This window comes from Anser cygnoides, chromosome 9 (genome assembly GCF_040182565.1).
Source record: "Anser cygnoides isolate HZ-2024a breed goose chromosome 9, Taihu_goose_T2T_genome, whole genome shotgun sequence".
Lineage (NCBI taxonomy): Eukaryota > Metazoa > Chordata > Aves > Anseriformes > Anatidae > Anser > Anser cygnoides.
The window spans coordinates 15,156,992-15,171,361 of NC_089881.1; the positions used below are offsets into that span (position 1 = coordinate 15,156,992).

Here is a 14,370-nt window from a genome sequence, read left to right on the forward strand (position 1 = left end):
GGCACGCTCCAGCCTCTTGTCCTTTCTCGTTGTAAGTGGCCAAAGCTGGGTATGCTCGCTTCACAGTACCTTCAGGTGTTTCTCCTCTGCCACCACTGACTGAACATCACGTATTTAGCCCACATAAGTTTCCTCTGTAGCTCATTCCTTTGACCGCTGACTCGGTTCGGCAGAACGGCTGGTGAAAGTAAGACCCACGCACATGCACACACATGACCTCAGCATTTCGCTGCACGCAGTTTTTTAAAAAACCTCCTTTGAAAAGAGAAGTGAAGAAGAGTGAGTCACCTGCTAACCCACCTCGACTTTCTGTCCTGAACAGCACTCACCGCAGGCAGGGCTGCAAGGAGCGCGCAGACCAAACCCCACCAGCGCGGCCCTGAGTCGAAGAGATCAAGCCACTCTTACGGGGCTGGCAGAGCAGCGTGGTGGTGGCACTGTGGGCTAGCGTGCAATTAAAATAATCAGCGGTTCAGCTTCCAGAGCCTGACACAAACCACCCGGGTACAGGCAGAAGGGCTGTGCAGAGGTTCTGGGCAGGGTTTCACCCATACCTTTCTCCCCAGGGATGGTAATGCTTCTGACAAGTGCTGATGGCTTAAAATACAGGGCGCCCAGGGTGACTGAGTGGACTTTATGAGCACCAGGCCTCCTCTGCTGAATGCGAGGCTCACGATAGCCCTGCTAAAAGGATCTCCCAGCTGCAATATTGCGCCAAGGCCTTATAGCACTTATAGCGTTAACAAGCAGCACGGTGTCTTTTCACATACTAAGACAGAAATGGTGCAAAGGGCCCAATTTCTGTTTTTAAAAGGGAAATATGAACGAAACGCCAAGAGACTTCCCTGTGGCCCAAACCCATCCAGCACGGTAAGGAGAGCACAGAGCATCCCTGCGGGATGCCCTGCCTTCCCAGGCGGCAATGCCCAGCAAAGGGCCGCTAATGCACTGCAAGGCAGGGGCAGCAGAAAGGCAAACACCTTTATCGTCGTTTCAGAGGAAGACAAAAGGACAGGTCAGCAGCAAGCACGATGCCAGGAAGCGGAGTTAAAGTTCTGAAGTTTTACGGCGGTTTTGGCAGCAGCTCAGCCACCTCCCGCAGCCTTTCAGCCTTCAAACCGGCGCTCAGCAGCCGGCCAGCTGCACGCACGCTGGGAAGGGGACAAGGAAGCAGGGAGGGGACATGTCACCTCATCCATAAATCGCCACATTCACGCGAGCTGGGTATCTCTCAGCAAGAAGAAAAACAAGGCTAATTCCAGCAGAGCAGAGGCGTTTCACACAGCCCCAAGGGCATATCCCAGCGTTTCCCCGAGCAGGGTTTCCTCGCACAGGCCCATCGCAGGGCACAAGGGGCCCGTCCTGCCGTCTCTAATTCCGCCTGGCACACACAAGCCCTCTGACGTTGCTCAGGGCCACGGGAAATTAAAGATTAAACAGAGGCCCACGGTCACAGTAAACACAATGCTGTCTGCAAGGCACTGCTCAGGCAGCAGCAATGGGCGCCAGCCAACGTCCTAGTATTGTGAACTCCCTCTGCCTCCTGGCCACCTCCAGGAGTCGGGACAAAACAGGCTGTGCACCCTTTATTCCAGCCCCGAAACCTCTCTGCTTGTCAGTAACTACGGAAATATCTGTCTGCAGAAGGCATCAACTTGAGTTTGAAAGCTTTTTCCTGCCAAAGACTGCTTTTTGGGCAATCTTTTTGCCTTGGTACAATGCTCATGGCAGCTCACGGAGGACAGCGCGAGGATTTAAGGGCTGGGAGGAGGCAGACCTGCTCGCTCAGAGCTGAGTTCTGGAGCCACGAGCACGAAATGCTAATCCTGCCCATCTCCTCTGCCAAGCGCTGCAGACCCAGAACAACTGAATGCATAATAAAACTTTCACCCAGCTTTAACCAGAGGCAAAATGAGCACCACAGCCGCAGCTACTGAATTCATGCACACTGGAAAAACAGACCTCCTATTACTCAGAAGAGCTGGACATGAACCAATGACCTAGAAAGAAAATCTTGTGTCCACGTCCCATCAGCCTCCACCGCCCCGCTGCCCTCGAGCCATCCAGCTCGCCTGAATTTTTCAGAGCACTTCTCAGAGGAAGTCGCAAAGCAGAGAGCTGTGACACTGCACATCATGCTCCATGAAAAAAACATCAGCTGGAGCCAAAGGGCACGGTGCAGGTGGCTTCACGGCGACCTGGCTGACCGTCAGCCGCTCTCACAGTTGTCCCGCTGACACCAGCTGATGTTGAACCCTTCCTTCACACGAGCACGGCTGACAGCTCACCCCTCAACACCACCCTCTTGAAAAATCCCACAGTGGAATCCATCCCCACACACTCCTCGCCAGATACCGTGCCAGCCATCAAAGCTTTCTGAACCCACTTGCATTCTGACAGATATCGAGTTCCTTCCCTCCACCGTCGTGTAGCTGAGCGCACACACACCGCGAGCCCTGCCGTAAGCCGATAAGGTCGGCAGTCTGTCCCTGGAGGTACCCGTCCGTCTGTTGCTTCCAGCCAGCGGGCTTTTGTCGCAGGAGTCTCAGTGAAGGTCAGGTTAAGCTGCAGGGGTCAGAGGGAAGGTGCTGTGCCTGGGAGGAAGATGGATGCTTACAGCAAACTTTTATTCCGTGTCTGCTAAAGCCAGCTAGTCTGCCTGTCCCCGAGGCTGCCTTGCCAATAAGTCCAGCCTCTCCTGTTTCCCTGTGGCAGCAGCTGGAGGTGCATCTTCTGCTTCCACGTTTGGGAAACAACCAGCAGCATTTTAAAGTTCGGATCAGGAGCTTCAGGAAGTCAAATTAGACAATAAATACAAGAAGCCATAAGGTGAGCATTGCTGCTGTGCCTCTCGCAGCGCAGGTGGGGGTGACAATTCGCCTTTGTCAGGACTGGAGCTTAAGTGGCAGCAGTGTGGCTGGGTTGACTGTAATTACTGGCACAGGCACGCTGCCTTTACGCTTTTTTAATGCTATTAAAAATAAAATCAAATAAAAACTTAAGCCGCTGCAATTTTCTTCAGTTCCAAAGAGCCAGGTACTGCCCGACCAGAGAGATCTCTCCTGCCCTGCCCCCTGACTCTCTTCTGTCTCCTCAGCAGTGTCAGACCAGCACCGAGATCAGGAGCACCGGGGTTTTCCCTGCCACCACCAACCACACGGGTAAGGGACTGAGCCTCAGCCTCGGCTGCCAGGTGGTCCTTCCACAAAGCACTGTCACTGACCTCAGCCCTTTGGCAAAGGCAGACAGGACCACAGATGGACCCCCCGGGGAGGGACAGGTCTGCACAGCTCCAGAATTACCTCCCCGGAGCTTCTCACACAGGGGCAGGGACACCTCCAGGTGCTGGGGCAAGGCACGGTGCTGAGCTGGGCTGCAGAGCTCATTTAAAGCAGGCAGAGAAGCCCTGCCCAAGCTTCACTTCATCGGAGCATAGGAGAGGAAAGACAGAGAGCAAGCAGAGCTCAAGCCAGTTTCTTTTACTCGCTTTATAAGTAACTAATTAAAATAATATTTCCAGGATGCTTTTGTCCCTGAAAGGCTCGCAAATTAGACCTCCAGTTAAAAAAAAAAAAAAAAAAGATTGACACACAGACAGCTGAGCGATCCCCCGGGGAGGGTCAAAAGAGCACGCGCCAAAGCTGCCTTGTGAAAAGAGAAAATGTCACAGGCACTTGAGAAGCAAGTGGAAATGCTGGCAGAGATGCTCAGCCCACATATTGCAACCACCACCAAAACCTTCAGCAAACGTCTTACAAGAGCTTTACTGACCACAGCGGTCAGAACATGAACTCTGCATGCCTGGAAAAAGCGGCTTGGTAACAGCAGGCTGCAGCAACAAGCTCTAGCTTACTCTGGGAGAGTGTTTTGAGGTTATATCTTACAGCAGTAAACTCCTGCCCACTAAGCAAACTGGACTGGCTGAAGTAGTTTTCACCAGCAAAGCTCCATCGACGTCACGCTTTCAGCTAATATAAATGCCTTTAAAAATAAAAAAATAAAGGAAGTAAGCACAAGTAGTAAGCACCTAGCCACAGTCATCGGATTTTCCCTGCCATCCTTGCAGGGAAACGACCCCGCCTGCAGAGCAGCTTTGGAGCCCACAACAAAGGAGCAGGACGACACTGTCGTGCAGCCGTCCCAGCCACCCCCGACCAGGGAGGAAAGCTGGACGTGGACAGACAGACAGACAGACAGCCCTCCAAAAGGGGAGCAAGTGAAGAACAAAGTACTGGAACCACAACAACGCAGCAGCACCGTGCTCAGTTGTTAATGAATGACTAAGCTGACCTTTGCCCAACACAGAGAAAGGGGATGTCTTTCCCGAAGGATCAACAGTGATTTCTGTATCGGGAGCAATAAATATCCCCCCAGGTACGGAAGGCGATGCTTTTCTTTCCTGCTTGGTGTTAACGCTGGGCACGACAGCACCTAATGCAAAGCATAGCTCGGATTCAACACTTCGCACGACAAAAGCAAACGATATCTCTGAGCTATGAGCACGAAACCCGCCTGAGGCTTTGCACAACGCAGCTCGGGCCTCACCTACTTTGCCCTCAGAGCTGCTGGGGACAGCAGGTTAATCCAAGCGCTATCGCGTATCAACAGCTCCCGTAGCAGGGCGCTCCTGAAACGCCATCCACGCTGCCCAGAGGTGTGAATTCACAGGGACGGGCTGAACTTCACCCCATCGCCACGCTTTCGTTCAGCATCAGCCGCCCCGACCGAGCGCGGCGAGCTCCCGCAAGCTGCAACTCAACGTTATCCGCCCGCTGCGGAGGTTAATTTAACCGGGTTAATTTCCTCGAGTAACCACGCCGGGCAGGCTCTAAGGATGAGCCCCTGGCAGCACCGAAACGACCGAGTGCGATTTCTCTGATGACCATTAACAATTTCGCTGATGACCCAACGGGGCCAACGCTAAGCCCTAAAAGTTCAGCAGGCAGCCGTGGGGTTTTGTCCACAAGCACTACGGGACGCGAGGGGTCAGCTCCCTGCACTAACACACACCCCTTCAGCTCCCGACTAGCCAAGTAGCCAAATTCAGGCTTAATTAAAATAAAAAATAAAAAGAAATTAGGAATAAATACACGAGCAGCAAGGGAAACAAGTTGGGGAACACGGGCTGCATGCGCATGGGTTGCAGAGCCAACCCTAGCCCTGACGGAGGGCGGGCTGGGCGGCCGGGAAGGGGCTGCAGGTGCCCCCCGGTGCCCCCCCGGTGTCCTCGGTCCGTCCCCGGTCCCCCCCGGAGCTCCCCCCGGCGGCACGGCGGGCTCGCCCCCGCCCTACCTTCCTTGACGCCGGGCAGCTTGGACTGGTCGATGCCGATCCCGGCCATGCTGCCCGCTCCGCTCCGCTCCGCCGCTCGGTGCCGCTCCGCGCCGCGCCCCGCCGCACCAAGCCGCCAGCGGCGGGCTCCGGCGGCAGCGGCCGTACGGGGCGGCGGAGGGGACAGAAAGGGCCGGGCCGGGCCGGGCCGGGCCGGGGGACGGGGCGGGGCGGGCCGGGGGGGCGGGGGCTGCCGCTGCCGCCCCTCTGCCGCCCGCGGCCTCCCCCTGCCTGCTGCGGCCGGGACCGGCGGGCGGCTGCCTCAGCCTGTCCCTTTTCCTTTTTTTTTTTTAATTCCTTTTTTCCCCCCTTTTCCCCCTCCTTTTATCTTGTTTCCCCTTTTTTCCCCTTTCTTATTTATTTATTTATTTTTCCTTTCATTATGTCTTATTTACTTCTTTATTTCTCTTCTCCTTTATTTATCTTCTCCTTTATTTCTTTTCTTCTTTATTTCTAAGACCCCTTCTATTTCCAGTCCCCTGCCATGGGCAGGGACCCCTCCCCCCAGCCCAGGCTGCCCCCAGCCCCACCCAGCCTGGCCTCGGGCACCTCCAGGGATGGGGCAGCCACAGCTCCTCGGGGCAGCCTGGGCCAGGGCCTCACCGCCCTCTGAGGGAAGAATTTCATCCTAATGTCTGATCTAAACTTACCCACTTTTAGTTTAAAGCCATTCCCCTTTGTCCTGTCACTCCCCAACAAAGAGTCCCTCCCCAGCTCTCCTGTAGCCCCCTGTAGGTACGGGAAGGGACAAAACAAGCTGAAAGCCTGAGGCGTTCACATTCACATGGCACCTTCAATACATCACAGCCAACGCTTGGACCCTGCATTCACAAACACGATCTTTAAGCTCTCGAGCCCAGTGATCCTCAGTTTTCCTCCGTGCACACAGCTCTTTGCTTTGTCTCCTGTAATGGATTTGTACCATCTTATCTAAGGCCAAAGCCAGCCGCTCAAATTAGTCAAGATTCCTGCAGTTCCTGGTTTCCACTATACAAATTATGTGGCTCCTCGTGCCTTCTCCAGCTCCCTTAATCAAGCAAACATGCTTCTTCTTGTGAGACCCTGCTGGGTGACAGCAGCGGGGCTGTGAGCTGTACTAGGGCCTGAGGAAACTTCAGGCTGACACCGTGCGTGGTGCTGAGGTCTTGGTGCTGGAAGCGAGGGGAACATCTCCAGAGCTCAGAAGGGCTCTCAGAGCCCAGAAGGGCTGGATCAGCCCCCCGTGAGGGGCAGCACGAGTAAAACCAGCGAGCAGCATCTCTCAGCGCCATTCCCCAGCACGGGGCCCTGCACACAGCATTTTCTTTGCCTTTGTGACATTGAACTTCTCACATCTTAGCTTGATCTGGGGACACTCAGATGAAACCTCTGAGGCTGGAAGATGGCATGAATTACGTGAAGACTACAGAAGGTTTCAAAGACCTACAAAAACATGAGAATGACCACAGGGGGCCTAGAGATGAGAGAGAATTAAGCAGGATCCAGGAAATGTGAAGCTAATGTGAAGCTGATGTGAAGCTAGCACCGCGGCACAATGAAGTTTTATGCTCCCAAAGGGCTCCTAATTGTGGTGGATCTCAGATCACCCTCCCGGCTCTCACTTGTGTCTAAAAGCTGCCGCCACCAGGCAAAAGCATGGAAGGTGTCCCTTCTGCTAGACTGACATGGGCTTTTCCTGTGCAAATTGTACAGCAGTTAGCTTGACAATAGACGTTGCAGTGGATAGATTAATCCCGATAAAGCTAGGAAAATAACCACTTTATTTAAGATAAGAAAACACTCCAGTCTTTTGTAAAAGAAAGAACTCGCACAAGAGCTTAATCTCATAGGAAGACAAGCCCATCTCATTTCCCAGGACAAAAGCAGCTGGGAAGCTGATCCAGAATTTGAGCTGAAGTGCACGGCACACGTTTAACTCCTTTTTCATGGAGCACCTTCATTTGGGAGGGATATTTGCAGAGCTTTAGTCCAACCTCTGGCTTCAAAATGTGATGGGCTTGCTCTGGGCCTTGACCAGGTGAGTTTTAAGGATCTCCAAGGCTGGAGATCGCATGACCGCTCTGAGCACTGTTCCACTCTTTTCTCATTGTGATTTTTCTCTTAAAAAACAGGTGGATTTCCCCACACTGCAGCCTGCAACTCCAGCCCCTTGTCCTTGCACCGTGCCCCATCTCTCTCTGTGGCAGACCCTGAGGACCAAGCACGCCACGACCAGAGGAACGTGGTCCATCAGACAGCTGCAGGCAGGGTCTCAGCGATGGCCGGGACTGTGCTACTGGGCAAGTCTCAGTCCCCAGGGAGCCCAGGCACTGCCCCAAACAGCAGACATGTCATCCTGGGGCACCACACAATGCCCTCCCAGCCCTCCGCGTGCTCCTGAAGGGATGTGTGATGCACAGACTGGAACTATTAAAAACAGCTAAAAGCAACGCCATCTGGACTGGCCCCGAGAAAAGCCACAGTGAGATTTTGGGGGCGGGAGCTGCTAGGGCCAGGAGCTGGGAGCACCTTGTGCTGCTCCGTTCCTTCTGCAGGCCAAGAGACACAATTCTGTGCTCGCTTCTTAAATAAACCAGGCACTGCTCCAAGTGTCATGCTGTCATTTTAGGTCAGCAGGATAACAACTGTGAAATAAATTGGGCCTCATCAAGATGTTCGCTTTCACCAGAACAGGCTTTGTTAAAGTTTCCCTAATGGCTGCAAGGCTAACCCTGACTGATGAGGCTGTTGTGGGGGCAGACAGAAGATAATGATGCTACAGGCAGGAACGTGTGTGTCAGTTACTGGTCAATGCAAAGGGATGGAAAAAACGGTTCTAGGTGTTTCGTGATATCAGATGCCATACAAACCTGTGTCCAAAACCCATAAGGGTTTTCCAACTGAGCAAAGATGCACTTTAGGAGAGATTTCAAGTCCTGTGCCAGAAAGGGCTGATGAGAGGAAGCAACGTTACAGCACTTGGCAAGGAGCAACAAGAAGCAGGTGTGCAATTTCCATAGGTAGCTGAAGGGTTCAATTCAGGCTCCCTGGAGGAAAAGTGGAGCAGAAGCCTGCAAGGATTAGGGTATTATAAAACAAAGCACGCCAGGGGTTATAAATGGAGTGATTGCAACAGAAGAGCAAAGGAAACAAAATCCGTGCTTACGTGTAACATAATGGGAGGCAGCAGGAAAATCGTGAGCTGTGCACTTGCAGGGCTTCTGCTGACTTTCCAGTTGTAGAGAGAACCCATACAACGAGAAGTCAGGTATAATGCTGCTCACAGCTCAGCTACACGCACAGATCAGATGTTTGCACAGGCTGCCCAGGAAACTGCAATGTGCAAATGAGCTCGGCATCTGTGCCCGCAATTTTACATATGCATTTGCAAGGGTAGTAGTTCACCCCCAGCCCCAGTGAAGCAGTTAAGTTTCACATCAGCAAAAGAGACCAAAAGCGTTCCAAAATTCTCCTGCAACGAAGAAAGTGAGAAGTAATACTAAAACTGGTGGATTTACCGCTTTTCCCTCATCTGCTGTGCATCATGCTCTTTCATTTACTCTTACAGGTCAGAAGAACAGAAACCCCCAGAACAGATATTTGTTCTTCTCTTTGTGCTCCGCAGGGAGCTGCCTGCAAGCCTGCACAACAGAGGCATAAGCAACCTAATAAAAGTGGCAGGTAGTGGGGAAGCCCCTTGGCCTACCATCAGTTATTCAGGCACTACGTCCTGAATGAAATTCAACACTGATGTTGTCGGAAGAACTTTGGTGTGGGCTGAAGTCAGTGCAGCTCTCATGTGGCACCAAGCTTGCTATATTCCACTGTAAACAACTGCTGAATTTACCTAAGATCACCTTTTGATTTCCACCCTCCCATCCTTTGCTGGTTAGAAAAAAATAAAATAAATCTTGTGTTATCACTTCTGCCAGCCTTGATTTCCAAGGCCACTTCTAGGGCTTTGTGATGTGAGGAACGGATAGACCCTCAAATCTCAGTGGTATCCCTCATTTCAAGTCATGATTTTATATATACAAGTTTACATCCACAAAGCATTGATGTTCGCTCAACGAAACACATTTTGCATGTGCAGGAGCTACCAGAGAGTCTCAGGAGCCCTGTGTGCAAATGGCAAGCTAGGTAAGAAGAGAGACTCTCAGAAATGCAAGTATTATGATTGCCTATGCAAATTTCCTCAAAATAAAACAGATATATTTACCCTACAAGACCTCCCCTGGGTGACCATTAGTGAGAACATTTTCCAAAAAAAAAAATACCAACACAAAAAACAAGTAATGTTTCTCAATAAGTCAAAAGGCCATATAATGTAAACTGAGATGAGGAAGAGGGTGAAAGGGGAAGGACAGTGTGAAAGTTGGCACCCTTAGCAGACAGAGTTGACCCCCATAGCCCTAAAAGTGCCCCAGCCAGCATTTCTAGCAGCAAATCACCCCGTTTTGTTTACGGCCATGCTGCCCAAAGTCCACGTACAAGCTGCATTCAATTTAGACTTACTGAGAATGGCTGATTGAAGTAGAAAAAAATGTGCAAAATCCAAGCAAAACATTCAGAGACGGACGGACACATGCACTCATTCCCAAACAAAGGTTTCTGGCCACAGCAAAGGATCCTCGCAGAGGTCCTTGATGCAGGTAGCATTCAGCATCTTCAGCCCAACACTTGCAACAAGACAACTGAGAGGCGGCTCATTCCTCCTCAGTCACACGGGAAGCTGCCAAGTCCACATCAGCACGTATAGCAGGCTGCAAATTTTACCAGCTGGTGGCTGCGGTGTGGTCTGGAGGACACACACAGTGCCCCACCGACAGCAGCCCTCAGGTGCTGGAGGGCTGGGGCTTGCTGAGGACAGCTCAGAATGTGCTAGCTCTGCAGAGGCTGCCTCAGAACCAGCACAGGTGCAGTGATAAAAGAAGGGGGAATGGCTTTAAGCTAAAGGAAAGTGGTTTAGATTAGATATTAGGAAGAAATCCTTTACTATGAGGGTGGTGAGGCACTGAACAGGCTGCCCAGAGAAGCTGTGGATGCCCCATCCCTGGAGGTGTTCAAGGCCAGGTTGGATGGGGCCCTGGGCAACCTGATCTAGTGGGAGGTGTTTCTGCCCATGGCAGGGGGTTGGAACTGGGTGGGCTTTAAGGTCTCTTCCAAGCCAGACCTTTCTGTGATTCTGTGGAAAAAAAGGAGCTGAGGTCTGTCGCTGTTAGCAGGGTGATGGGCTTGTAACTGCTTTTGTGGAGGGCAAGTCCCAGCTCTAGGGCAGAAATCACATCTTGTTTGCTGCATACTGATCTGTTACCTCAGTTAGCACTTCCACAGGTGGCTGTTCTCTAATGTCCTACAGCTGATGGAGAGGGAAGAAGATGTCCTGAAAACCAGCTCCTGCTCCAGATCACTCTCAGCCTTCCTCTTTCTGTAGGCCAAGGTAGATTAGCCTCTGTAGGGTAATACTGTTCTTGTAAGGAAACATCACAGCATCGCTTACTGGGCACTGAGTCCCTGCTGAGCTCAGGGACACTGCTCACGCATCATCCGGGTTGGACTCAGGGCCTGCAGAAAGTGAGTCAGAACAGAGAAGGATCAAATTCATAGTAAATCTGATGGTGTAACAAGGTCATTCCAGATCACACCACTTCAGGATGCTGTCCTGGCTCAGCTAAATAACCCTTTGTGAGGAGGGATGGGAGACAGGTCTGGTCTGGAGGAGGTGCTCCAGCTTGGGATTAAGAGGCAGAGGTGCAAACAGCATCACGACTGCCTCTGGTCCCTGTTTTCTGTCCACAGGCTGCCTCCTCTCACACCCCATGCTTTAACAGTCCTGCATTGTTTTCAGCCCTCATTCCAGGAGAACGCTTTGGAGCTGGTTTATTCTCTAAGAAGTTGAGTGGTCTCCTGGCAGCCCTCGGAGTGGATGTGAAAGGCAGGCAGGAAGACCAGCTGCACTTCTTGCCCTCCTCTGCCTTAACCACGAGGCACCGCTTCTCTTTAGTGTGATCCCCCTCTGATGGGAGCTGGTGATGCTTCCCTCTGTGCCCTCCCTCGGTTGGCTGCAGTGAGGTGACAAGTGGAGCCATTTCATGCCCTGCCCGGGACCTTCATCTCTTCCTTCGCTAAGCGAGGAGACAGTTAAACCACAGCGTCTCATTTTATGGCAGTAACAGGCCAAGCAACAGCTGAGTCCCAAAGACAAGCACGTAGAAGGGGGAACAAATTGCATGAGTCAGACTAAAAGCTTCATAAATATTGACTGGTTTTAACAGTCCCCTGAGGAACAGAGAATCTCATTTTATAACTACATCTCCCTCCCCATTATGCACTCCCTCCTCTCAGGGAGCTGCAAGGGGGGCCGCTCTTCTGGCTTATGCGCACATTATTTTAATTCCTTTCCGCAGTGAAGCTGTGCTGTCCGAGACTTTGCACCAGCCAGCAGCAGGGTATCTGAGCACCTTCCAGTGGTGCTCTAAATAACAGGACCAGGTTGGGCTTTGCTCTCTCAGGTTCACTCTGGGGTAGAAGTGACACAGGCAGAGAAGAAATCAGATATTAAATATATAAAGAATGAAGGCTGAAGAGGGCAGGGTGTTTTTCAGTGTCTCCTTCTTTGATTCCTATCAGGTGAAGCACCATTGGAGAGAAAGATGGACAGACAGCTGCAAGAATAAAGCAGAGAGAAGAGAAGTGGTGTCAGGTCTGTGATGGTTATGCAGGGAAGGACAGACACTAGGGGACCGCAGGGACTGCGCTACTGAGGAGGGGAATGGTTTAGTGGGCACACAAGTGGACAGAGGGGGTAGGGGTATGCAATGGGATGGGGGAATACACTGCGAGTCACTGCTCAGGATGGGAGGAAAATGATTCCCGCCTTTCTGAATTCCTCTGTGAAGCTCACCTCACCCCTGCTGTGAGGGCAGCTCTCCTTTCTTGCTGAGAAAAGCTCCCTAACTCCTCCCTCTTGCTGAAGCTGTTTTGCCTCTAGTCTGCCTTTCCCTCTATGGAGCACAATCCCTCCTTTTTTCCAGCTCTGTCATTCCCCACCCTCGTCTCATCCTTGGAAATGCTCTGTGCAAGAAAGCAGAGACCCAGGTCTCCCCATATGGCAGTGTAAAAATCCTGTCTCCACCAGCTGAGATACCTGGTCTCAGCCAAGTCCCATCCTTGGTGCAGAGGTTGCAGGACAGTTTACACATCCTTCCTCCCAACCTTAAGCAAAGGCTCTTTTCCCACAGGTCCTCCCAGAGCAGGTTGTTTGCTTTAGGACCAAACAAACAAAGCTTAAGTGGAGGCCATAAGACCACAGTAAAGCCTGTGAACACTGCTGAGGCTCACCTGAAATATATGATGCATGCGATGTTCTCAGTTGAAGCACTGGAAAAGAAAAATTCCTCCCTCTCTTCAAATCCCAAATGCACAGCATGCAAAGTGGTTTGGAAACCTGCCACTCTAAGCAAGGCTCAGGCTCTCCTGCTCACAGCAGCTCAACACTGCCTCCTGCATCTTGCAAGTTGTTGAAGAAACATGTTGAATTCCTCTAGTCTGAGGCTTATTCCAAAAAAAGAAGTGTTACTGCTTTGAGATTAAGCTGGTTATCTGGGGACTCCATCTCTTCTAGAGATATCCATTAGATTTAGAAGCAAAGCTCAAAGGGCTTCAGAGAAATGGGAATTTCATACAGAATACCTAGAAGTCTTTACTGCTCCAAGGTCTGCCTGGTAAAGAAAAGGGGGGTCAGCACACAGAAGCCCCCAAAGGGTCAGCAAGCCACGCACAGCAACACAGCCAGCAGGGCAGGTCCAGAGACAGCAGTCAAGTTCAATCATGAGCCCAGGTCTTCAGTCAGGTCATAAGGAAAGTCCACGGGGATGAGGCAGATCCAAGGTCAAGCTAGAAGCCAACCCACCAGTCAGAACCAGGTCCAGTGATGGCAACCAGGGTCAAACACAACCCAGTGAACAACAGATGTACACGGTGACAGGAGGGGTCTGAGGTCAAGCCAGGAACTCAGTGTACAGGTCAACATCCAGACCTGTAGGTGCTCTGACCAGAGATACAGCTGACCAGCACCCCTCCAGCATAGCTCAGAAAGAAAGATGGGTCAAGGGCTGAGCTTAAATGAGGCTCCTCAGCCTGCAGCAGAGAGGGTGGGTGGAGGCCCCAGCTGGGGCTGCTCAGGGCCATTAAGGTCTGTTAATGCCCTCGGGCATAGCAGCTGAGTTTAGTGGCATCCAGCTTGCCTGGGCCAGGTCTTCTCCATTCCCACCCCCTGGGCTGGCTGGTTTTGTCCACCCTGGTCAATTTTCCAGTTCGATTGGGTTGGATTACCAGATGTTTGCATGTTTTATGAAAAGAGAAACTTCTGTATGAAGAGACTTAGACAAATTAGGACCATATGAGCTCCCATCTTCAGGTTCTCACTATCTTTGAGCTCTAGACACACGTGCGCAGTGGATGGTGTAGAAGACATTATCACTGAGTGAAGTAATTGAGAGAATACGGACACTGTTGTTTTTCTATTGGGAATAAAATATGTAAGAACAATAAAATGGAATAATACTGCCAGCACCCAGACAAATGGGCTAAAAGCAATGATATTTCCCAGATGGGAGTCTTACTATAGCCTAACACCTCACATCAACCACCTCATAACTGCAACAAGTGCCAAAAGTCCGCTGGCGTCTGGCAGTGGCTGTCAGGCATCATTCCACCCACTCACTGAGAGCATCCACCCCTCTCCCTTCCAGTGTGTAAATGTAGAAAGTGTCCCTCACTGTCACCAGAGCCCTCACTTGAAAGCACTGGCATACTGTGTTTGCAGGTCACTTGCAGAGCTACAGGACCATCCACCCCGGACTCCTGTGCAAGGTGGTGCTCATCGTGTTATGGCCTCGGCTTCTTGGGGGCTGCTCACTACCGACCAGTTTGCTATGGGCAGCTTAGGGAGAGAGGTGGCTGGAAAAGCACTCCCAGTAGGATGTAGGTGTCCTTCAGCCCAAAGAGAGCTTGGTGGAGAAGGAAGGGGAGTACTTCAGCTGGTTCATCATTAGTTCA

At 51.7% G+C, this 14,370-nt stretch overlaps 1 protein-coding gene and 1 long non-coding RNA gene across 3 annotated transcripts in view; both read right to left on the minus strand.

The window, feature by feature from the left end:
* Positions 1–5,468, minus strand: part of CCDC50 (coiled-coil domain containing 50) — a 42,012-nt gene extending 36,544 nt beyond the window's left edge. Inside the window, exon 1 of one of the 2 annotated variants that reach the window (XM_048076682.2) lies at positions 5,293–5,468. In XM_048076682.2, coding sequence (XP_047932639.2) covers positions 5,293–5,341 — 49 coding nt within the window. In that variant the 5' untranslated portion in view covers positions 5,342–5,468. The remainder of the gene's footprint in view (positions 1–5,292) is intronic. The other variant, XM_048076683.2, reaches the window with a different exon arrangement.
* A 2,777-nt stretch (positions 5,469–8,245) lies between these two features.
* LOC125184413 (uncharacterized) lies at positions 8,246–14,322 on the minus strand. The gene is made up of 3 exons (XR_007168377.2): positions 12,652–14,322; positions 10,625–10,875; positions 8,246–8,782 (listed from the first exon to the last, which is right to left on the minus strand). It is a non-coding gene; the product is annotated as an uncharacterized lncRNA (long non-coding RNA).
* Positions 14,323–14,370: the final 48 nt, after the last annotated feature.